At 39.9% G+C, this 24,843-nt stretch overlaps 1 protein-coding gene across 1 annotated transcript in view; it reads left to right on the top strand.

Annotated features, from left to right (window-relative positions):
- Positions 1-2,838: 2,838 nt before the first annotated feature.
- Positions 2,839-24,843, top strand: part of C3 (complement C3) — a 62,758-nt gene continuing 40,753 nt past the window's right edge. Inside the window, exons 1-15 of the mRNA XM_069767313.1 lie at positions 2,839-2,929; positions 9,955-10,141; positions 10,490-10,652; positions 12,220-12,290; positions 13,626-13,720; positions 15,111-15,193; positions 15,284-15,371; positions 16,946-17,048; positions 17,231-17,351; positions 19,760-19,875; positions 20,503-20,649; positions 22,649-22,852; positions 23,558-23,749; positions 23,941-24,102; positions 24,210-24,339. Coding sequence (XP_069623414.1) covers positions 2,868-2,929; positions 9,955-10,141; positions 10,490-10,652; positions 12,220-12,290; positions 13,626-13,720; positions 15,111-15,193; positions 15,284-15,371; positions 16,946-17,048; positions 17,231-17,351; positions 19,760-19,875; positions 20,503-20,649; positions 22,649-22,852; positions 23,558-23,749; positions 23,941-24,102; positions 24,210-24,339 — 1,924 coding nt within the window. The 5' untranslated portion in view covers positions 2,839-2,867. The remainder of the gene's footprint in view (positions 2,930-9,954; positions 10,142-10,489; positions 10,653-12,219; positions 12,291-13,625; positions 13,721-15,110; positions 15,194-15,283; positions 15,372-16,945; positions 17,049-17,230; positions 17,352-19,759; positions 19,876-20,502; positions 20,650-22,648; positions 22,853-23,557; positions 23,750-23,940; positions 24,103-24,209; positions 24,340-24,843) is intronic.

The following is a 24,843-nucleotide window of genomic DNA, read 5'->3' as shown; positions in this document are numbered from 1 at the left end:
TGTACCGATGGTGGTTTTGGTGCTGCATAATTTACCAACAGTGGTTCTGGTACTGCATTCGTGTAGTGACTGTGGTTCTTGTGCTACATTCATATACTGATGGTGATACTGGTGAAATATTGAAGCACTGATTGGTGTTCTGGTGCTCCTTTCATGCACTGACGTTGCTTGTTGTGCAGTATTCATGTACTGACAAGTGGTTCTCGCGCTGCATTCATGCACTGACGGTAGTGCTCATGCTGCATTCATGTACTGACCGTGGTTTTCTTGCTGATGTGCTGATGATGGTTCTGGTGCTGCACTAATGTGCTGACGTTGGTTTTGATCTTATACACATGCAGCAATCCATAATGTGCTTCATGACTGGTAAAACTTAAAAATACTTACAATTTTGAAATTTTGATATAGCAAGTTTATGCTTCAAAAACTCGTTTAGAGTTAGTTAGTGTTCACTATTATCTTTTTTAAGCAGAAACTCAGCTCTCCAAATCCTCAAATGTTTAACAGTTGGTTCTGGTTATGTATTAATGTACTGATGGTGGTTCTGGTGATGTATTCATGTAAGTACCCCTTTATATTTTCCTGCCTCCCTTGGGATTGATTCAGCATTGAAATGTGTCCCTTGAACCAAAAAATGTTATGTACCCCTGAGTAAAGCTGTGCGTTCTGTGGGGGTCATTTTACTGTTTTGGGGAGCAGTGGGGACATCATACAATGTCAAAAGGAGATGTAGGGGTACCATACTATGTATAGAGGAACTTGTATAGGGAGGTGGTGGGAGTACCATAATATGTATAGGAAAGCTGTGGGGGCATAATATTGTGTAATGGGGAGCTATGAGCCATAATACTATATATAGCAGAGCTGTGGAGACATCATGCTTTGTATAATGGAGCTGTGAGCCCACTATAGTGTGTATAGGGGAGCTGTATATTAAGGAACTCAGGTGACATTATTAAAGTGGACACTTAAGAAGCATTATTAGGGCTCTCAAAGCAAGAGGGGAAATATGGGCACTGTTTTCTAGAGCATTTGCACAGTGCATTAATAGTTTCTAGCTGACAATTTTATCATATAGAGGGCACAAAGAAGGCATTATTATTATGTAAGGGGCACAGGTTGGGCATCATTATGTGGGCCATGAAGAGGAGCACTATCATTGTGCCAAACAGAAGGTGCAGTAATAAGGACACGGCGGCAGCTGCTCAGCATTTGGGTATCAGCAGAATGAGGAGTTTGTGCAAGTTGGGACCAGATGGGGATGGTGCAGGAAAAGTGAGAAGTAAAATGTGTCTTTGCTATAACATCTACAGATAAGTCGTGGCTAGAGAAGTTGTCACGTCTGTCTGGGCCATATGGAAAAGACGAGAAAAGTGAAAACTCCATCCAGGAGTTACCAGGATAGCCGGTATCATTAATCGCTTACAGCTCAAAGACGAGTACTAGGAGGAAACCTACACATGGTGACCAGATCACAAACTATAGCTACCATATGTAGAAACCCAAGCAAATTCCAAGAAATGAAAAGTGTAATAGGAAGCCATGTAGCCCTCCTTGTAAGATCTTCTCCCTTTTATTCCTACTGTGTTTTCTTCCGTTGTTTCTCTTGTGCTAACTTATTCATTTTTCTAATATTCCTTTTATTGGATATTTTGTTTTCTAGGACAAATATGTGAAAAACAAAATGGCCACTATTACAGCTCCCATAAAGTTGTTTTTTACATAGCTTTTCCAAGATTTGATTTGGCTTAGCTGCTGTTACACATGTGTTCCGGATCCAGGCTTTGCTACCCAGTCCACAGTCCGCTGACTGTACTCCATGTCAAGCTTTTCAGACGGCCCCGCATCTTTCCATCTGATCATCTACCTGGGCCTACATAAGGCCTACTAATATACACACATGGGCATTGATATGAAGGCTTCTAAGTCCTCCTTAGTCCTCTGTCCGTGCAGTCTTCAGGACTTCTGCTACCTGTTTGAGGTATCCAGAACCTCTGCTACATGTTTGAGGTATCCAGGACCTCTGCTACCTGTGTCTGGCCTACTGTCTGCCTGTGGTTTCCAGGACCACTTTCACCTGTCTCTAGGACCTCTGTTACCTGTTCACAATCTCTTGTCGGCCTACAACCTTCAGGACCTCTGCTACCTATATGCAGTCTACAGGACCTCTGCAACCTGTTCCCAGTCTCCTATGCGACTGAGGTCTCCAGGACCTCTGCTACCTGCTTCCCAGTCTCCTATCCACCTACTGTTTATAGGACTTTTGCTACTTGCTTTCTGCATGCCTCACTTGCCTTCTGCATTGACGCCCACCCAGATGTTTCGCTTTGAAGATCCAGCCTAACATCTGCCTTGTCTTGCGGCAAAATAGAAGTGGGATCAACCAACTAGTTTTGAAATGACAACCCTATAGGAAGAGTCAATCATGGCTTTATTATGGTCACTCATCTTTCCGATAAATAGATAGGATTGACTTATGTATCAGTAGATGGAAATTTTGCAGGTTCTCTCAGAAACTATTGGATTCTCTTTTCCACATAACAGACCAACCTTTTTTTTTACAAATGGTTACATGACATTTAGGGCCCCCAGTACAGATCTTCTCATAGGGTCCATCACTGATCGCTGTGAAGTTTCTCATTCTTTGTTTCGATTTCCCCAAGCTTGATTAAGTCTTGCAGATCATCGAGTGTGAAGGACACAACCTCTGTGTATTTTTCAGTATCTGCAGCTTTTACTGGAAATGACAAAGTTTGCAAATCCCTCCAGCTCCTCCTTGTTACTGATTAGAGAGAGTGTTTGCTTTGTCCAGAGATGATATAAAACTCCACCGACCAGGAGAACCTGCATAGCATCCTGGATACACCATGGGGTGCAGACTTCTGTGTCTGACCCTCCTCGCCCTACTGGCTGGTTGCTTTGGACAACCGTAAGTAAGATGTATTTCCTAGATATTATATTATGTTATTATATGTTATACAGACTGAGGAGTCAGAAGATTGTAAGCTTTTTAGGCAGGGTGAGTGACGAACGGGCTCTATGCCAATTAGCTATGGGGGCCTTGCAGATAGCAATTCGAGGAAGCAAACAAAATCACCCAACAGTAAATAACCGTGTTTAGGGGCATTGATTTGTAGCATTACATTGGAACTTTAGGGCAATATTCTATATGCGATTTACAGTAGTATTACGTGGGCATTTGATAATATTTCAATCTAGCACAGTGGGGTTATGTTAAGGCTTGCCAACCAGCCAGGCGTGCCTGGACAATCAGTAAAAATAAGGCATTTTTTTTCCTACTGTCCATTAAAGAATGTGATGCATCTGTGCTGGAGAAGCTTGTAAAGATTATTATGACTGTAATCATCATTGGATGCAGCGAATGTCTTCATTTGAGGACTGGAGAGTGGAGACATAAATCACCTATAATTGTATTATTGTTTACAATGAGTCAGGGAAAATGTTGTCTTTCTGAGTTTTTGATAAGGCGTCGAGAAATAATAAAAAGTCAAGTTGGCAACCCTGATTAAGTGTCTGGTAATTAATAATACTATGATGGTGATATGCAAGCTGAATTATTATTTCAATTTTTTTTTCAAAATTATTATTTAAAAACAGATACGATAATTATCATATAAAGAAGGAAAGTATGGGAGAAAAATGTTTACTCTGTTATGGCTTCATGGTTAAAGCTGGGTGTAAACATATCACGTCTTAAAGGGAGACTTTAATCCCAGAGATTTATTTTAGTTCATTCATGTTGCATTGTAGGGGACGAAGCAGCAAAAACAATTTGTTCTTTTAGTTTTCAAATCTGTTCCTCTGTTGCCAGCAAAAATTATTTTATTGAAATATGCAAATGAGAGTGCTCGATGCACAATAGGTGTGGCTAAATGCCTGAATGCACCACACAGTTTTATAGAAAGCTACCGCCTCCTTCTTTGTCGATTGAAAGTGCTGATTAGTCCAGAGCCAGTAATGTATGAAAATAAATGCCTGTTTCTGTGTTGGCGCGAGCGTACACTCTCCTCTCTGCCATCATAACTTGTCTCCTCTCTGCTGATATTACCCATCGGAGAAGCAAGTATACACATCACTCTCTCCTCTCTGCTCATAATCATCGGGCAAGCAAGTATACACATCACTCTTTCCTCTCTGCTGATATTAACTATCGGAGAAGCAAGTATACACATCACTGTCTCCTCTCTGCTGATAATCATCAGACAAGCAAGTATACACATCACTCTCTCCTCTCTGCTGATATTAACTATCGGAGAAGCAAGTATACACATCACTGTCTCCTCTCTGCTTATAATCATCGGGCAAGCAAGTATACACATCACTCTTTCCTCTCTGCTGATATTAACTATCGGAGAAGCAAGTATACACATCACTGTCTCCTCTCTGCTGATAATCATCGGACAAGCAAGTATACACATCACTCTCTGCTCTCTGCTGATATTAACCATCGGAGAAGCAAGTATACACATCACTGTCTCCTCTCTGCTCATAATCATCGGGCAAGCAAGTATACACATCACTCGCTCCTCTCTGCTGATATTAACTAGTGATGAGTGAATATACTCGTTGCTCGGGTTTTCCCAAGCACGCTCGGGTGGTCTCTGAGTATTTGTGACTGCTCGGAGATTTAGTTTTTGTTGATGCAGCTGCATGATTTACGGCTGCTAGCCAGCCTGAGTACACGTGGGGGTTGCCTGGTTGCTAGGGAATCCCCACATATAATCAAGCTGGCTAGCAGCCGTAAATCATGCAGCTGAGGCGAAGAAAACTAAATCTCTGAGCAGTCACAAATACTCGGAGACCACCCGAGCAACGAGTATTTTCGCTCATCACTAATAGTAACCATCGGAGAAGCAAATATACACATCATGCTCTCCTCTCTGCTGATATTAAACATCGGAGAAGCAAGTATGCACATCACTGTCTCCTCTCTGCTGATATTAACTATCAGAGAAGCAAGTATACACATCATTCTCTCCTCTCTGCTGTTATTAACCATCGGAGAAGCAAGTATACGCATCACTCTCTTCTCTCTGCTGATACCATCGGAAAAGCAAGTATACACATCACTGTCTCCTCTCTGCTGATATTAACCATCGAAGAAGAAAGTATACGCATCACTCTCTCCTCTCTGCTGATATTAACCATCGGAGAAGCAAGTATACGCATCACTCTCTCCTCTCTGCTGATACCATCGGAAAAGCAAATATACACATCACTGTCTCCTCTCTGCTGATATTAACCATCGAAGAAGAAAGTATACACATCACTGTCTCCTCTCTGCTGATATTAACCATCGGCGAAGCAAGCATATGCATCATTCTCTCCTCTCTGCTGATATTAAACATTGGAGAAGCAAGTTTGCACATCACTGTCTCCTCTCTGCTGATATTAACCATCTGAGAAGCAAGTATACACATCACGCTCTCCTCTCTGCTGATATTAACTATCGGAGAAGCAAGTATACACATCACGCTCTCCTCTCTGCTAATATTAACCATCGGAGAAGAAAGTATACGCATCATTCTCTCCTCTCTGCTGATATTAACCATCGGAGAACAAAGTATACGCATCGCTCTCTCCTCTCTGTTGACAATGCTGGCTTCTGAGCTATATCTGTGGGATGTCAGCAGCGTGAAAAGAGTGATGTGCTTACTCACTTCTATATTCTATGTCTATATAGTAAGTGATGTCAGCAGAAAGGATAGAGTGACATTCAGTCCTACAAAGGGTCAATGTACTCATGCAACAGTTTTATCTTCAATCAACATAACAGGAGGTGTCGACATGCAAAAAAAAAGCACCAAAGCTTTTAGCCATGTCAGAAGTTCACAGGGCACTATCATTCAACTATTGCAATACAGTTTTTTAGGGGGAATGGGCAATATAGGAATGAATTTAAAAACTGAAATAATGATTTTTATTATTGCTTCATTCTCTACAAATAAATATGGTATGCATGGCTTCGAGATTTGAGCTCAAGGAGGATTCCACTCCACAGACATAGTGAGCAAAGTACTTGATGCTCTAGTGTAGATGCAAGAGTTTTTGAAACTTTATTTTGGGGCGGCAATCAGTTGCATTCACAAAATGGGACATTTCGGTCTATTTGGTCTTCGTCAGAAAAGATTGCAAGATAGATAACAGGATTAATTGGAAACTGTCATGAGTTCAATGGTGGCCTGCTCTTGCTCTTATTTTATTTTCACTACTCTCTTGATTATTCAGTTTCTGCTTTCAGTTAAATATACCTTATGGTTACAGAAATATGGCTTTTGTATTTAGCTAAATATCTAGAGGGGCAGGAAGAATAAAATAAGGACCAAAACTAGTTATTTTTGACCTGGTCTCTTTTAAAGTCAATGCAGCTTGTATCTGAATTACACAGGATGCTGTGGTTATTTTAATACTACACAACAGTGCTGCAGTGGATACTGCGTTCCAGGCATACTTACTGTTCAGCATTTCAGGAGCAAAAATATTTAGGAAAATGGTATATATGGTAAAGAGTCAACGATCACTTAAAAAAAAAAATCAGCATTGCAATATACAGGGACATGTAAAAGTTTGAGCAACCCTGGTCAAATTTTTTTGCGCCCATTTTTCCAGTGCCATAACTTTTTTATTTTTCAATTAATGCGGAAATGTGGAGGCTTGTTTTTTTTTGTTTTTGTGGGACGAGTTGTACTTTTGAAAAACACAACTGGTTTTACCATATCGTGTACTGGCAAATGAGAAATAAAATCAAAATGCGATGAAATTGCAAAAAAAGTGCAATTCCACAATAGATTTTTTAGTTTTTTTTTTCCATGTTCGCTAAATGCTAAAACAGACCTGAGATTATGATTCTCCACGTCATTATGAGTTTGCAGATACCAAACTTGTATAAATTATTTTTTATTTAAGCGGTGAAAAAGGATTCATAACTGTGCAAATAAAAAAAAATGTAGCATGTCAATTTTTGGGAATCTGGGGTTGGGTGAGGGCTTATTTTTTATGTACCAAGCTGACATTTTTATTGATTCTATTTTGGGGCAGATACGATGTTTTGATGTTTTATTGTTATGTTGTTGCAACCAAAGCAACTTAATTATATACTTTCACGGTTTTCATTTTTAAAATTACAAAAAGGAAAATTGGCCACTGCAAAAGTTTGTGCACCCTGCATGGTTAGTACCTAGAAGTGCCCCCTATTGAAAGTATCACATCTTGTAAACACTATTTTGTAGCCAAACAGGTTTTTCAATTCTTATTTGAGGGATTTTCATACTTTCTTCCTTGGAAAATTTTTCCAGTTCTGTGAGATTCCTGGGTCGTCTTGCATCCTCTGCTATTTTGAGGTCTAGCCACAGATTTGCAATGATGTTCAGATCAGAGGACTGTGAGGGCCATTGTAAATCCTTCAGCTTGTGCTTTTTGAGGTCGTCTATTGTGGATTTTGACATGTGTTTTGGATCATAGTCTATTGTAGTTTCAATGAATCCATTCTTCTGTCTACCCGTGAAATGTTCCCAGTGCCATTGGCTGCAACACAACCACGAAGCTTGATTGATCCATCCCCATGCTTAATGGTTGGCAAGATGATCTTTTCCTGATATTCTGTTGCCTCTTTTCGACACACATATCTTTGATCATTGTGGCCAAAGAGTTCTATTGTAACCTCATCAGTCCACAGGACTTTTTTCAAAAATACATCAGGCTTGTTTAGACGTTCTTTTGCATTCTTCTGAAGCTGAATTTTATAATGAGGAGGCTGTAGAGGTTTTCTTCTGATGATTCTTCTATGAAGGCCATATTTCTGCATTTGTCTCTGAACAGTAGAACAATGCACCACAACTCCAGAGTCTGTTAAATCGTTCTGAAGGTTTTTTGCAGTCAAGCGGGGGTTCTGATTTGCCTCTCTAGCAATCCTACGAGCAGCTCTAACTGAAAATTTGCTTGGTCTGCCAGACTTTATCTTGACCTTCACTGTTCCTAGTAACTGTCATTTCTTAATTACATTTCGAACTGAGGAAAGGACAACTTGAAAACACTTTCCTATCTTCATATAGCCTTTTCCTGCTTTGTGGGCCTCCACCATTTTTCATTTTCAGAGTGTTAGGCAGCTGCTTAGAAGAAGCCATGGCTGCTGTTTCTTGGCACAAGGGTAAAGGAGGCTGGGTTTTTACAAAGCTGGGAAATTGCTTCACCTGGCCTTTCCAAACGATGATAGGATTATGGCTTGTTTACTATCAGGATAATTAAAGTCTGAAACTTTGGTCAAAGCTATCTGATCACACAAATCTCCAAGTGTGCCCAAACTTTTGCATTGGCCCATTTTTCTTTTTTAAATTTTTAAAATGGAAAAAAAGACTTTTTTTTGCCTAAAATGCAATGAAAATCTGGCATCTTTAACTTTAGGCCTTTTAGAGATCATTTCGCCTTCAACTTGCTTAACTGTTCACAATAACAGAAATATTAACTAGGGGTGCCAAAACTTTTACACACCACTGTAGATCCAAGCTAGATCTATGATTGTTTCAACATGCCATTAAGTATTTATGCCAATTGGATATAGCATAAGTTAAGGGGAAATCATTCTTGGCGTGTCCACCCCAATGGTGGAGACTTAGGTCATGGTGTCCACTGTGGTATTGTTTATTAAGGCTATGCCATATTTAATATATAGTTTGACTGAGTAGGAATTAAATGGCATTATGGTGTAGGAAATCTGTGGTAGTATTATGGAAGCACATTATGGCACTATATGTTTTATCTATAGAGTTAGGCCCTGTTCCTGTATGGCTATACAATTCAGCATTGCATGTTTTAGATTTTAGGCACTGTGTAGAATACCTATCATGGACGTATTATGGCAGTATCTGTTAGGGGTCGAGTTCCCGCTTCTGCACAGGGGGAATCTCGGGCCGCTTCTGCTGCGGTCTCCCATTCCTCTCCTGCCGCAGGTAAACCTGCTCAGCAGAGACGACGGTCCTTGCGTCTGGCTCAGTCTCACTCGGTGCTTAGGCTTGCTGTTGCTTCTCCAGCTTTTGCCATTAAAGCCAGTGCTGGGCAGCAGCGAGCGGGCTTCTCTGGGACTAAGTCCTTATTTGCACACACTGAGCATGCCCAGGGCAAGATCTCCCGTTGGAGATCGAGGGTCACATGCTCAGGCACTGCAGCACATCCCATTGGTCCTCTTGGCAGGTCCTAAAAGGGCAAAACTTCTGTAGCTACTTCCTGTGCTGCAACTATATAAACTGCTCATGACCGCACGGCCATGCGCTAGTGTACAATTGTATACGTGTGTTTGTTGTGAGTGCAAGTCGTTCATTAAATACCCCTACCCTATTGTATGACTATTCGCGTATGGAGTATGGCTGCTATCTAGCGCCCGACTAACCACTCAACGTGTCACACACGTATCAGCGTCTATTGCTGTGACCGCCAGTGCGGCGCCACGCGCCAGTAGTGCGCTTCCTGACCCACGTCTGGGTTCTTAGTGGTGTCTGCCAGCACGGCACAGTTCGCACTTCGGTGCTCTAATTACTATAGTTGCCTAACACACCCAGTTGCGGTGTTGTGTCAGCAAGTGGTCTAATCGGACTTCAATCCTGTGTCTTGGGGTTGTGTTCGCTGACTCCTTGCTTGCACTCTTTAGTGCGGTATTGCGGACCTGTGGCTTTACCGGGTTCACTTCCACCGCCATATTACACTGCCATTTACTAGCAGCAGGTTTTCACCTGCACGGTGGACCCCGGACTGCGAACGCATCTATTACATCTTTCTTGGTGCGTTCCGCCAGTCCTAACAGTATCAACCTCCATTTCCCTTTCTCCAAACTAAGAAACAATAGAAAATTAGCTCCCCAAAAGTTCTATCCAGGGGCCCCATACTCCTTAATGTCTGTTCTGAACATTTTGACTGATGTCTTTACTTTTGTACCTACGACAGATGCACTCTCATTACACCTAACATGCTACGACTGGAAAGTGATGAAATCATCGTTGTAGATGGACACAACAAAGCTTTCGAGGCTGAAGTTGAGATTTATGATTTTCCTAAGAGAGTTTCAAGTTTAGCAAAGCAGAAAATCTCCCTGAATAATGGCAACAGATTCCTGGGCACAGCCACAGTCAAGGTAAAATTATGGTATGAGGCAACCGGTACTAACACATAATATACAGGGTGGGCCATTTATATGGATATACCTAAATAAACTGGGAATGGTTGGTGATATCAACTTCCTGTTTGTGGTACATTAGTATATGGGAGGGGGAAAACTTTTCAAGATGGGTGGTGACCATGGCGGCCATGTTTTTTCCCCTCCCATATACTAATGTGCCACAAGCAGGAAGTTGATATCACCAACCATTCCCATTTTGTTCAGGTGTATCCATATAAATGGCCCACCCTGTACATTTGATATTGATCCTTCATCAGACTCTTTATAGAACATTTGTTATTTTCTTCTTTTGTTTCTTGGCAGATTCCATCTAAAGATGTAGCTAAAGACCCAAAAACTAAACAATACGTTTATGTGACGTTGAAGTCTCCGGTGTGCAATATGGAAAAAGTTGTCTTGCTCGGATATCAGAGCGGATATATTGTCCTCCAAACTGATAAAACAATCTACACGCCCGCGTCTACAGGTAAAAACACTGGATTTTTTAGATCATGGTAGTGCAGCTACCGTTCAGTACTGCTCACTGTAGATGAGGCAGTGTGGGTGATCAATGAGCTATTTGGCAAATTTTGCAATAAAAAATTGTATTTTAAGTCTTGCAGGAAAGGGCATGGGTTATTTAGTTATTTAAAAGGGGCAAAGCATTATTATGCAATAACATGCCACAAAAAATGCCCAAATTCTGGAGCATGAATAAGTCTAGAAGAGGGAAATAGAGCCCATAATAGGGTGATACCCTATGGAGAGAGAGTAGGCGAGTGCTGGAGTTGTGACAGGCAAAACTACTATGTAGCCAAGAAGATAAACAGCTGCTGCTCCATGACTAGTGGATAAATCCAGTTGGATGATAACATAGGGGTCTGCGCTGCTGGAGTAAATCAATTCTTCAGAAATGATGATGAAAATAAGGTTTTATTTCATTCACAATGCATTTAATTTGTTTTTTTCTTTTGATAAAGATCCTATGTCTATGCCAAACAAACACAGCTCATCACCCCAAGAACACCATTCCAATAGTGAAACATGGTGGCAGCATCATACTGAGGGGATGTTTTTCGGCAGCAGGGCAGGGAAAATGGTATGAGTTGAGGGGAAGATAGATGGCGTGAAGTACATTGATATTCTTTAACAAGACCTGTTTCAGTCTGTCAGATGATTTGAGACTGGGATGAAGGTTCACCTTCCAACAAGACAATGACCCAAAACATACTGCTAAAGCAACACTTGAGTGGTTTAAGGAGAAACGCTTAAACATTTTGGAGCAGCCTAGCCACAAGCCCAGAACTTAATCCAACATTGTCACCTTAATCAAAGAAAATGAAACTCTTCAAGAATCTGTGATCAGACTTGAAGATTGCTGTTCACTTGGGGAAACCTTCTAACTTGAAGGAGCTGGAGCAGTTTTGCCTTGAGGAATAGACAAGAATCCCAGTGGCAAGATATGGAGAGCTCATAGCCTTATCCAAAGAGACTTGCAGCTGTTTATGCTACAAAATGAGACTCTACAAAGGATTTACTTTAGAGGGGTGAATAGTTACGCACGCAAAAATTTTCACTTATTTTGTTGTTTGCTTCACAATTAAAAGAAAACCAAATATTCACAGTTGTAGGCATGCTCTTTACATGAACTGATGCAAACCCTCAAAAAAAAATTTGAAATTCCAGGCTGTAAGGTAGCAAAACATGGACAGTGCCAAGTAGGGGGGAAGTGGGCTGGAATACTTTTGCAAGTCACTGTATTTGTTTTCCTAAAGGGGTCTTTTCACTTTTGTTGTCTAAAGAGGCTGACAGAAACCAATAAGTTAAAAAAAACATTAAATAAATAAAAAAGCGACTCATTTAACCAACCTTGATGCACCTCCTTGTTCCCTGCCGGTCTCTTCACTTTCTGTCCTTAACAGCTGCACTAGCCACAGCGGTGATACATTGCTTACCTCTGCCGAAATACAATGGTTCACCAGCACTGCTAGAAAAGAAAGCAATGCAGCCTCCTTGGTGCCATTTATTTTATTTTTTCCGTATTTATTCCACAGTTCTCTACCGCATCTTCTCTATGAACTACAAGATGTCTCCTGTCAACAAGGCTGTCATCATTGAGTTTCTGGTAAGGTCACGGTGTCCTTTTCCTATTTCTGATCACAAATACTGTACATCCAAGAAACAAAAGTTCCCAAGCAGAAGACAGAAAGGCAGTAATGTCACGACACAACTGTGCCACCAAAGCCGGAACTGTGCAAAAAAAAACATTTTATGGAAATTAAATCCAGCAGTAGAAGAACATCGCCTCGTAGTATTGTGATCTTGATTTTGGGTAAAGCCACAAAAACAATGTGAAGACTTTGAATATATTTAACACTAGAACTACAGCAGGTTTCATAATACCTATAACTACCATTAGGGGGTCATTTTGACCCCCATTCAAAAGTACTGACTCTGGAGTAAAAAAACTTTTTTGTTGCCAACAAATTAAAGAATATTTATTTCAACTTAGTAGGAACAGTGTTAAGATCAAGTACAGCACGCATTTTCCTTTTACATGGTCATAGCATGAAGCTGAAGAATGATCTCCCGTTTGCTAATTTTACTCCCAGTTGCTGTTTTATAGATTATAGTTGCGTTTATAGCTGCTAAATCAAGTACATTACAAAACACTTGAACAGGCCATCGGTGCCTTCCAGATTTTGTGGTGTACTTTCGAGCCATCTGGTCTACTGTGTCCACTCCAACCTTTGTTTTGTTGTAAAATTGTACCGTTTCCGGGGTTTTTTTCTTGTCGTTTCCAACTGCTACATCTGGGTGAAGACTACGGAGCAAAATGACATTATCTTATTTGGCTTACCTTGGTAAACTGTAAGAGTGATGTCACCATTCTTCATCAGAGTAGTCTCATATGTATTTGTTATTAGGAGACTTGCCTACTACTACTTTTGTGAATGGGGTCAAATTGACCCCTTCAGTACTTATAGGTATGAATTGTAAAATCCAGGCCCCTGAAAAAGTTTCAATTCATTTTTGTGTCCTAAAATATACACTACCATGAATAAATAAAAGTCACAAAAACTCAGAACTCATTTGTTAAAATTTTAGAAATTATAGGAAAAAGAAATAGCAAAAGGGTCAAAATGACCCCTCCGGTAGTTCTAGTGTTAAACACACTTACCGTAAATTAAGGATAAGTCAGGCATGGTGGAGGAAGGTGGTCATGGGATGCCCTTGAACATTGGAATCTGCCCAGACCATTTCTGGTTCCGCATTCTTAAAACACATTCCCAGAATCCTTTGCATATACCAAATTACTAAGTATAATCTGATAATGACAATATGATCATTTCTATTATTACTTAGTTATGTTCGTTTTCTATATGAAGCAAATTGTCGCAGATTATATTACTTTTACATCCATTACATTAATTGCTTCACTTTCTTGTCTTCTATATAGACGCCTGAAAACATAATTGTTAAGAAAGATACAGTCAAAACTGAAGGAGAATCTGGTATCATTTCCTTATCCCACAAACTACCAGAACTAGTGAGGTAGATATCACATTTCTTTCTCAGACTTGTAATTTTGAGATATTAGAGTTTGACATAGGAAAAGATTTTCACAACCCCATTTACTATAGAAAAGAAAGACTATGAACAAATGTGGTGGAGCATTTGGAACCATATCCTGGCCAAGTCGAATACATACATGGAAATGAATATTTTCTATAACTTGTAGAAAAAGTTAAATCCTTGTCTGATCTAATAACTGCTATTACTAATCAGTAGAGATGAGCAGACCAATTTAATGTGAATTCAATTTGTGCTGAATTTTAAAGAATTCGTTAAACCCGGTGAAGTCAAACAATTTGTGATTCATTTATAATAAATCATCCAAAAGGCCCATCGTCATTTTACACATTGCAGTAGATTACATCAGCAGGGAAAAGATCACTTGACTTTGGGCACGGCTGGGCTGACTTACAGATATCATGTCACGTTGTAAATTACAGACAATCGGTAGGACTAATATAGCCTGTATAAAAGCAAAAGCAGGGAATACAGCTGCCATTTTGGGGTGAATCTGGATAGTCATAAGACTTCACAGCTCAGCTACAGCCATAAAAAACTGACAAAACTGTACAAATAGTAAGTGTGAGGGCACAGCAGTAAAGAATATTTGTGTGTAGTGTTTAGAAAGGAAAAGATAAATGGCAATTGGAGGCTTTTTGAGTAGTTTGTGGTTCACAGTGAATCAAATTTCCTGGCAATGATAGGTAATGTGGTAGATCGGCTCACTTGGCTGCACTCGGAGGTAGACACAGGAACACTGCGGCATGAAAGATGCATTTCGTTTATTTAGTACAGTATAAACCAAGGGTTAGCACAAAATAAGCACTGCCCTCTGGGCAAAAACAGCAATGTTAAACAAAAACTGTAGCTCAAGGTACAGTCCTTCCTCCTCAGGACACCAACCACTGGAGAATCCTCTCTCCAGACACACAACACCCCTGCTTCCCTTGAAAGCCACAAACTTATACCGAAGACCATGTGACTCCATCATCATCATGTGACTGATCACATAATTGTGACATCACACCGGTCCTGTCAGGCTCTGCAGGTGGAGATAAGGTGGACATTCTCCCACCCGCTCAATGAATGTCCACATAAAACCAACTTTTAGTTTAAGCCTCACAACACTTTAGTGTGCTGGAGAAAAGTACTCTGGCTTTATATCACTGACGTCATTAAGCGTAGTGACACATATCTCCTCTCCAGTACTTTACAAGTGACTTAGTCACAGTACTTACAGTGTTTCTATAAAGAATGGCACACACAGCACATATTAATAATACATATGATGCTAATATAAAGCATGTTATGAATGAAAGTGCCAGACAGCACTCGTATAATATTATGCCATATTGATCTACCCCTCCAGTGTGGGTGTATGGACCATATCAGCAAAATATGAAGATTCTCCGCTACAAAATTATACCACAAACTTTGAGGTGAAAGAATATGGTAAGAGAATATTAATAGACATAAGTGTAATAGCAGTTTACAGTGCGTCCTTCAAGTATTACTACCAATGTCTAATTTTCCTCCTTACAGTCCTACCAACATTTGAGATTTTGCTGATTCCGGAGCAGAAATACTTTTATGTTGATGATCCTGAATTTATAGTGGACATTACAGCAAAGTAAGTTAAGTATGGATGAAATATTTGAGTGCTTGATTGGAAAATGACACACGGATCAACATGCAACTTCTTGTTGGAAAAAGAAAATATATATTCTAATTTAAAAAAATTCCTTAAAAGAAATCTAAGAGAAAAAGTTGGCCAAATCAGGAAATGTGAAAAGTCTATCTGGCATTCGTTTGGCAAATTTCAGTTGCGCAGGGCATTTATCAAGCTATAAAGCTCATACTTGGCCCTGCGTGGCCAAAACGAGTTTTTTATGTACCAATCAAGTAACCTAAAGTGGTGCCTTGGTTACTGGATTTTTCTATAAACCATTGTATGCGTGTCCAGCCTTATCTCATGTTCAATCTTTCGCAGCACACCACTCCACTGCTTCTTGGCTTCCCGATAGCCATGGGACAGCATGTTACTGATGACTCACAGTTCAGGCTAGCAGCATGGTTGCAGTGTTGACCCAAATTACGTGCTCTCCCATGCTGCTATCAGAGGCAGCGTTGCTTCTGTAGCATCAGAGGAGTGTAGGAGCACTGAAGTTGTCCAGAACCATCTTCAATGGTGTTGGCTAGAGATGAACATATCGATTCACGAAGGACTTACTATGAGCAGAACTTCCTGAAAGTCATGTTTCCATGCGAATTTGAACACTTTGAGATTCAAGTTGTGAGGATCGCAAAAAAAAATGCCCAGCACTATTTCCCATTCTGCTACAGAAGACTAATGACAGTTTTTCTGTTACCACATGGGCCTTCCCGTAATGCCCTGAAGCTATGGCATCACATGGTCAACCACAGTTTATCGAGCAGATTATCATATCTTGTACGGTGGTGGCCTGTCCCTGGGTTATCAGAATGCAAAAGTTTCCGGTAGATTACATTGCTCTCTCGCTCTGTGTGATTGGCTGCAGTGGTCAGATGACTAGAACAGCTCATCATCCGATGTGCCATGCCGGTCACTCCCATGGATCCAGTGCTGGATCCACAACGGTTTTAGGTGATGAGTATTCCTCTGATTATTATCCTCGATAGACCTATACCTGAAAGCAGAACATTTTTCAACGCTGGACAACTACTTTATGTGTCACCTATCTCCAGATTATTAAAGCTTGTATCTCAGCAAGAAAACAATGAGTTTAAGAATGAGACTTTTCAGTTGTTAAAAAAGTAGTTGGGGTATACAATTCATGGTTCTTGAAAGCCAACATTCTAGATAGTTCAATCTAAAGAATCTTCTTTCAGTCTATCCATTGATATGTTAGTGTTGAAGCAAGGGTCCTTCAATGATTTTCATTTGGCAAAACCCCAAAATTGGACTTTTATACATCAGATCCTTAATTAACACCAAACATGAGCAGGGGAGGTGCCTGATACCTGTTCATCTCCATAAAATAGTTAGAATCTTCATCTTAGCCAAATATGACTGTAAATGGTGGAGTTGTGACTGAAAAGTCATCTCATGTCGGTGGCCTGACCACGGTGTTTGAGTACAAGTGATTCTGATACCTGAATATTTGCACCATCTCACAACTCCATGGGTTATGATATTCGGCTTCCCTGTTTTGCTCTTAACACCAGGTTCCTCTATGGGAAGTCTGTAGAAGGTACCGCCTTTGTAATATTTGGGGTGAAGAAAGATGATGTAAGGACAAGTCTACCCAATACCTTGAGACGGATTCACGTAAGAAAAAATATTTCTAAATCTAGACAAGATCGTATTTCCTTCTTTTTTTATATTAGAAGGAATTTGTAAAGTTTTAGATTCGCAAAAAATATTTTAAGATTCTTGTAGGAAATTTCTTGATCTGCTTAAAAGCCTGTGTTGTTTATCTTCGTTCTCGATGACCTTCATTGGTCCATTAGATTGAAGATGGTGTAGGGACTGCTACGCTGAAAAGAGAGGATCTTGTAAAGAGCTTTATCAACGCTGATGATATGTTGCAATATACCTTATATATGTCGGTTACTCTTATCACTGATTCTGGTGAGTATGTGGAGGGGGATCATTAAAATACCGAAGTAACGAACCTAGATATCACAGTTATTTACGTACATATTTGTACAGGCATATCTTCATGTCTGTTTATAGGCCACTTGTATCAGACTACGCATTTTGTTCATTTATCAGCATTGCTTCGGCACAGTATTTTCTCACTGAAAAGAAAACCTTTTTTTTTCATTCCCGAGTTAAAAAAAATATTTTTATTTACTTATTTAACTTCATTTGAAAAGTTATTTTGTGTTAGACATTGAAAATTAAAAAAAAAAATAGAAAAATTGACAATTCAGCCCATCACTTATGTATTAGCAATAAGTATCTCAGGAGACTTCAAGGGTAGACGACCCATGGTCAATGTGTGGTATACGGAGAATGCTCTGGTCTGACTTCAGGGTCAAATAGCTCTTAATGGTCCGAAAAGGAATGTTCTCCAGCCCCAAAGGAAAGCCTTTAAAGGCAATCTGTCAGCAGGTTTTTGCTACATCATCTGTGAGCAGCCTGATGTAGACAAAGAGAAGCTGAAAGCGCCAATGCATCACTTTACGGGTTTAGTGGTTCTGACACAATCAGAGTTTTTAGATTGAGCAATGCAGTAGAGCTGTGGAAGCAAACCCCACCCAGTCTAGGCTTTGTATACACAATGGCCATAGACAGTGAGGAGGCTATCACAGGAGGGGCCTGCTGTGTCCCAGCAATAATAAGCTCCAGGTGCTATAACAATCATTGTAAGTAATCCAAGCCTTGGAACTTGATAAGAGAGGCATGGATAAAATCTGTGCTTTAACCCCTATAGAATGCTGTCTTCAGATTACATAGCACAAGTGTGCCGACAGATTGCCTTAATCATATAGGATAAAAGAATTGGTAGAATGTGCACATATTTAAAAAAAACCATAATGCTCTTGCGTTTTGGGTAGATCTATTATTAAGGGTTTTTCTGCCCGAAACGCGTAAGCATTATCAGATTGTTTAACAGGGGCACATTTTGCCATTTTTTTATGTTATTTGAGTAAAGGCTGAGTTTTAACAATATTTTTTGGTGCTGGAGAACATCCCGATTTGGACCATTGATAATATCAGCCTACAAAGGGTATTGCTAGCTTGTCACAATAATTTATGTATTTAATGAGAAATTGGTGGGTTGTCCACTACTTTTAAACGCTTTATGATTAGACCCAGAGAGGGAAAAGTATGAAAAAAATAAAAAACACTTTCTCATCTACTTGTCAAGTGCCACTTCTCTGCCCGGCGGCTGGCATACCCCCCTCTGAGATTTTGGATTCCTCTTCTGGCAGGAATAGTCACATGATTGCTGTAGCCAACGAGAGATGACTGATTAATTGAATCCTTAACGTTCTGCCTGAGCGGAAAAAAAACAGTGATTCCTCGTGCCTAAAAGAAGGAAGCCCGTATCAGAGCAATGGAGTGGAATCTGTCTGGGAGCGGAGTATAGGTTATTTTTTTTTTTTGCATCACCCTGGGTCTTAAAAGTAATGATGAAGATGTTTTCTAATAGGTTAATTGGTTTCCTATAAAAGTGACCCAGAATGAGGTTGTTATAAACAGTGACTGATTAGATATTTTATGCAGATAATTAACAGGTTAGACTTTTTAGGGCATTACAAATTACACGTAATAGTCATTTAAAGAGTAACCATTGTTTTAATTTGTATTTTATAAATCAATATTATACATGAAAATAAGCAAGTTTCCAATATATCTTATCAAGGAAATCTGCTTCTTTCTCCTCCTGGACTGATCACTGATCAGTCATTCTCAAAATTCTCAAATCACAGGTAAAATCTGTATTCAGTGAAGACAGATTGTTCCATTACTGAGATAGAAGAAGGTTACGGCTGATGAGATTCTATGAAGACGAGGAAAGGTGGAGTATTAAGACGGAGCTCATCCCACCTCCCCCGCTCTCCATAGAATCTCATCAGTATCACTGTTATGTCCTGTCTTTTTGCTGCGAATATCAAGAGTCACAAATTTTACCTGTAAATTGAGAATGAAAGATAAGTCCTGCCTGAGAAAGAAGCAGATTTCTTGCATAAGACATATTACAGCGTTTCTTATTTTCAGATGTGCTATTGATTTATCCAAAAAAAAAAAGAAAAACGATGGTTACACTTTATTGTACGGATTCGGTGGCCGAATCTGAATTTGCCATACTCATGCCATATTGGTACCTCGTGCCAAATTTAGGTTTGAAGATCAATTCTCGAACACTTCTATTGACTCCAATGACATTCGGCTTTGTTCGGCAAATTATTCGCCCCCGATCGTAACCACATTTTGAAAAATTTTCTCAAATCTACTTTTTAAGAGATGAATATTCATCTCTCAATGTAGTCCTGCATTCACCTCCTGAACTCCAATCTTTCTTTTAGGCAGTGAAATTGTGGAAAGTGAACTGGAAGACATTCACATTGTGAAATCACCATTTAAAATTCTATTTACCAAAACCGCCAAATATTTCAAGCCTGGAATGCCCTTCGACTTTACGGTATGTAACCCTTGTTGATCTATATTTATGGAAGTAAGTCCATAATTCATACGTGTGTGTGATGATACCAAAATACATTCATCACCGCCATCTTGGACATTAATGGCACAATCACAAGGATATGCAAAAGATGTGAATCTCTACTCTGGAATCGGCAACTCAAGAACAAAGCCTCGTAAATGTTCTAAAAAGAAGAGGACTTTAACCTACAGATCTCTGGAAATCACAGGCTGTTCAACCAATGTTATAAATCATATTTATGAATGATTTGGAGCTGCACAGGTTTGAGTCCTTGGTTCCACCGAATATACATATTATTACGGATGAAATCATACTTTTGTCTAGAATTAATATTTTTTATCCATGAAGAGTTGAAACTAAAGAATAATTCACTTACTCATAATAAAGCAGGATCAGATTTACAGTTCTATTCCATAAATTATCTCAGATCGGTTCTTCTCCTGGAGAAGACTATGGTTCCTAAGGTGGTTCTATGCAGGTCACTTTGCAGGCCTGTTTTGTTTTTTACATTCTAATGTGCCTTCAATTTTAATAATGACCTAAGGAACAATTTCCATGGTTTTTACTCTAGAAATATTTATTGTACCTATCTTTTTATTTCCCAAGGTGTTTGTGACAAACCCTGATGGTTCTCCAGCAATTCGCGTCCCAGTCGTGACTGAACCAATAAAAGTGGAGGGCATGACGGGACCAGAGGGAACGGCCAAGCTGACATTGAACACGGCCTCAAGTATAAGTTCGCTTAAAATTACCGTGAGTATCAGCAAATTATTATGTTATTAACTGATAAAAAGAGAGAAACGCGCTGACGATGCCTCAGAACTTCCGTGTATCACATGGACTTTACATGAATATCAATGTACTGTAAAGTTCTAGCTCGTCTCAGTGCTGATGCAGTTGATTGACAGGTCTCTCTCCATACACTTAGATGACAGAGAGACCTGTCAATCACTTGCAGTGACACTTGGAGAAGCCGCCGGTGATGGAGCATTAAAGTTTATTTTCTCTGAAACACTTGAATGTTTCCGAGAAAAATAACTAGCTGTGATTGTGTGGCCAGGCTCTGATTTACACAGCACCATGAATCCATGACAGGTTCCCTTTAAAATATATAAGCATGAATAAAAATTCTCTACTCTATTTTTTGTTACATATTTTGTTCCTGAAGACAGGGAAGGGTCAATGATTGGGACTGATATAGAAAAAATAATGACGATTGTATATTGTAAATTGATTTTTGGAAATTATAATAAACAGTTCAAAATTAAGTCTAAAATGTCCTTGTCTGGGAATTATGCTAACCTGGCTTTAGGGATAGTTTACACCTTTATTATTATTATTTATTGTTATAGCGCCATTTGTTCCATGGCGCTTTACATGTGAGGAGGGGTATACATAATAAAAACAAGTACAATAATCTTGAACAATACAAGTCATAACTGGTACAGGAGGAGAGAGGACCCTGCCCGCGAGGGCTCACAATCTACAAGGGATGGGTGAGAATACAGTAGGCGAGGGTAGAGCTGGTCATGCAGCGGTTTGGTCAATCGGTGGTTACTGCAGGTTGTAGGCTTGTCGGAAGAGGTGGGTCTTCAGGTTCTTAACCTTAACCTTGCATGTTATTCGATGACATTTTACAAGAGTATTCTCAGTTTCTGTAAGCCAATTGTTTAATGCCTTAGGGTGCTTTCTCACTGCGATCAGGCGTGTGTTCCTTGGCCTTATCGGGTCTTGTGTCCGCACCCCCCTCAAAATGTGTGCCGACGGGACCATAGACTATAGGCGTGCCAACAGAGCAAACGTGCGTCCTGTCATGCATCATTTTCGGGAGTGTACGCCTACTGGAGGCAGACACTTAGACATAAAATACAAAATACCAGTAAGAGGAAACATAATCTCAAATGGTGGTGCTAGGTCAAAATATCCAAACCACCAATAGCACTAGCCATGAATAACGCCCACTATATTTGTAAACATGCCAAAAAACGGAGTGCAAATCCACTGATAAAATTCAATCAATATATTTATTCGTAATAATTTCACAAAGGTTTTAAACAAGCATAGAGGCAAAAATTAAGACAGAATACTGATAAGAGACACCAGTGCAACACAATTGCAGCACCAATAGTGTGACAGAATGATTCAAGTATACTCTTAATATACATAAAGTGCCAGTGCAAAGATAAGGTAAAGAAAGGCGTCCCAGAGATCATATCAGCAAAGACATAGTAAATACCCAAGTGAGGTGTAAAGATACTGCCTGTCCCTCGCTGAAATGTCACCAGGTCATAACCCCATGTAAATTTTACCCATTACTGTCAAAGGTGCCACACACTCTGCCCCGACGCACAACAGCACGTGGACGAAGCCTACGCAAAACACGCGTCGGGGCATAGTGTGCGGCACCTTTGACAGCGATGAGTAAGATTTATGTACATGCCCAATAATGATGCACGGCAGAGCACACATGCGCATTATAGTCTAAGGCTTTGGCGGCGCATACATTCAAATCCTATTTTGCATTTGGTGTAGACGCAAGCCCCAATAGGGCCACTGAACGGGTGCCTGAACTCAATGTGAAAGAACCTTTAGTCCTAGGTCTATAGTCGTGATGATGCATTGTATGGCATCCGGTGATCAGTGGAAATAGGCTGTAATAAAAGAATCTTTAGATTTTGACCAGAAGGAATATTCGTTTTTTTCGTTGGTGACTCAATGTACCTTGCATTTTTGCAATCTTTACTGATTACAGGTGAAAACAGCAAGTCCTCAGCTCCCTGCTGCCCGGCAAGCCACAGAATCAATGACAGCCACTGCTTACCAGTCAGGAGGAAATTACTTGCACATTGGTATCACCTCCGCAGAAGTCAAGCCTGGAGATAATCTTGCTGTAAACTTCAATATTCGTAATAACAACGCAGCCTTACAGAACCAGATCCGGCACTTCACCTACCTGGTAAACACCAGTTTATGTTGATGATTATGGCTTACAGCCAATGAAAACCCAAAAGTCATTTTCTCAGTAAATTAGAATTCTTTATAACACCAGCTTGAAAAATAATTTTAACATCCGAAATATTGGCCTAATGACACGTATGTTCAGTAAATACACTCAATACTTGGTCGAGCTCCTTTTGCATCAATTACAGCATCAATGCGGTGTGGCATGGAGGCGATCAGCCTGTGGCACTGCTGAGGGGTTATGGAAGCCCAGGTTGCTTTGATAGCAGCCTTCACCTCATCTGCATTGTTGGGTCTGGTGTCTCTCATACTGTTGTTTTTAAACCAGGCATTGGTACTTTTGGCAGTGTTATGTTTATCATGTACTGGGATCTAGAGGGAAAAACTTCTCTACAAATTAAAATTCCCCAAAAAATTAAAGCAAACAGGAAAAGTTGCCTTATCCGATCATTTTATGAGGCATAAATGGAAAAGAGTAGTGGTCTCAGGAAAGAACCTTGAGGGACACCAAAAGAATGGGAGATATTAAAAGTGAGGTTGGTGAGGTGTGAGAAGATCAAGAGAGGGTTAAGTTTATGATGGATAGGTGTAAAGTAGTTTGTATGAGGTTTGTATGGCTACTAGAACTAACGTGTAAGATATGTTGTGTGATCAGATGGATACAAGTTCAGGTATTATCTACTGTTTTTGTGCTTTTTAGGTCATGAACAAGGGCAGGATACTTAAAGTGGACAAGCAACCTCGGTTGCAGGGTCAGACCTTGGTTACCATGTCTCTCCCCATCACAGAAGAATTTATTCCTTCCTTCCGTATAGTTGCATATTACATTGTTGGAAATGAGATTGTCTCAGATTCCATCTGGGTGGACGTAACAGACTCGTGCATGGGAACGGTGAGCATCATACCTACAATATAAAGGTTGTTGACTTTCCACGTGATTTTATAATCTTCAGTTATTAATAAATAAAGAGAGACGAGGTATGAGATTGTTGAAGAGGTTTGTTGATTTTCAAACTGTTCACGGAAGTAATTTTACTATAGAGAAAAGGTTCACTAATATACCTATGTTATACTGTGATATAGCTGTTGGTGACCGGCAATGCGGAAAGAGACAACAAAGTGCAAAGCCCTGGTTCTTCCATGAAATTGAAACTGCAAGCAGATCACAAGGCCTATGTGGGACTGGTGGCCGTAGACAAAGGTGTCTTTGTGCTGAATAAAAAATATAAGATTTCCCAAAAAAAGGTGAGGAGCCCATGTGTAAAATTGCATTAAAAACTATATTATAGAAAATTGTGCAAGTGATGCATTATTAAGGTTAAACATCATCCATGTCTGCCTTGCCTGTCTAGGTGTGGGACTCGGTGGAGAAATCAGACATTGGCTGCACGCCTGGGAGTGGTGCCAATAGTATGGGGGTGTTTTATGATGCTGGTTTGACCCTGCAATCAAGTTTCCAGACAACAACCCAACAGAGATCAGGTAATGGAGATCATCTCTTGTTATTATAAAAAGAAATGTTTTATAAGAGGAGTCCTCGAGGAGCTGGAATGAAATCAAAATGAGAGTAGAGTATAGGAGTGAGATTGAAAATATCCAGAAGATGAGAGTATGAAGAGGAAATTAGTAGGGTGTGGAGTAGGTCGTGAAGATAAAGGGTAAACATTTCATTAGAAGAGGCAAGTAGGGAGATGCTTTGAATATGATGTTGAGGATCTGGAAAGGAAAAAAGGCAATGGAAATATCTTGGAGGGAAAAAAATATTATGATGAAATAGAAGGAGAGGCAATAGGGTAACTTCCAATGAAAAAGGGTTAGTCCTTTTGTGGTAGTCTTTCACTCTCAAAGATCAAATTGAACTATTTAGATCTTCATATAAAGGTCATAATGGTACTGTAGAATTTACTACTTTAGTTTTCTATAGATACAGTTTTATTACATATGTAAATGAGGGGCATTCAGTGCAACGTTGGTGTGGCCAAAGGC

This window comes from Ranitomeya imitator, chromosome 4, assembly GCF_032444005.1.
Source record: "Ranitomeya imitator isolate aRanImi1 chromosome 4, aRanImi1.pri, whole genome shotgun sequence".
Taxonomy (NCBI): Eukaryota; Metazoa; Chordata; class Amphibia; order Anura; family Dendrobatidae; genus Ranitomeya; species Ranitomeya imitator.
The sequence above is the reverse complement of the archived record's forward strand: the minus strand, read 5'-3'. Positions and strand labels throughout refer to the sequence as shown.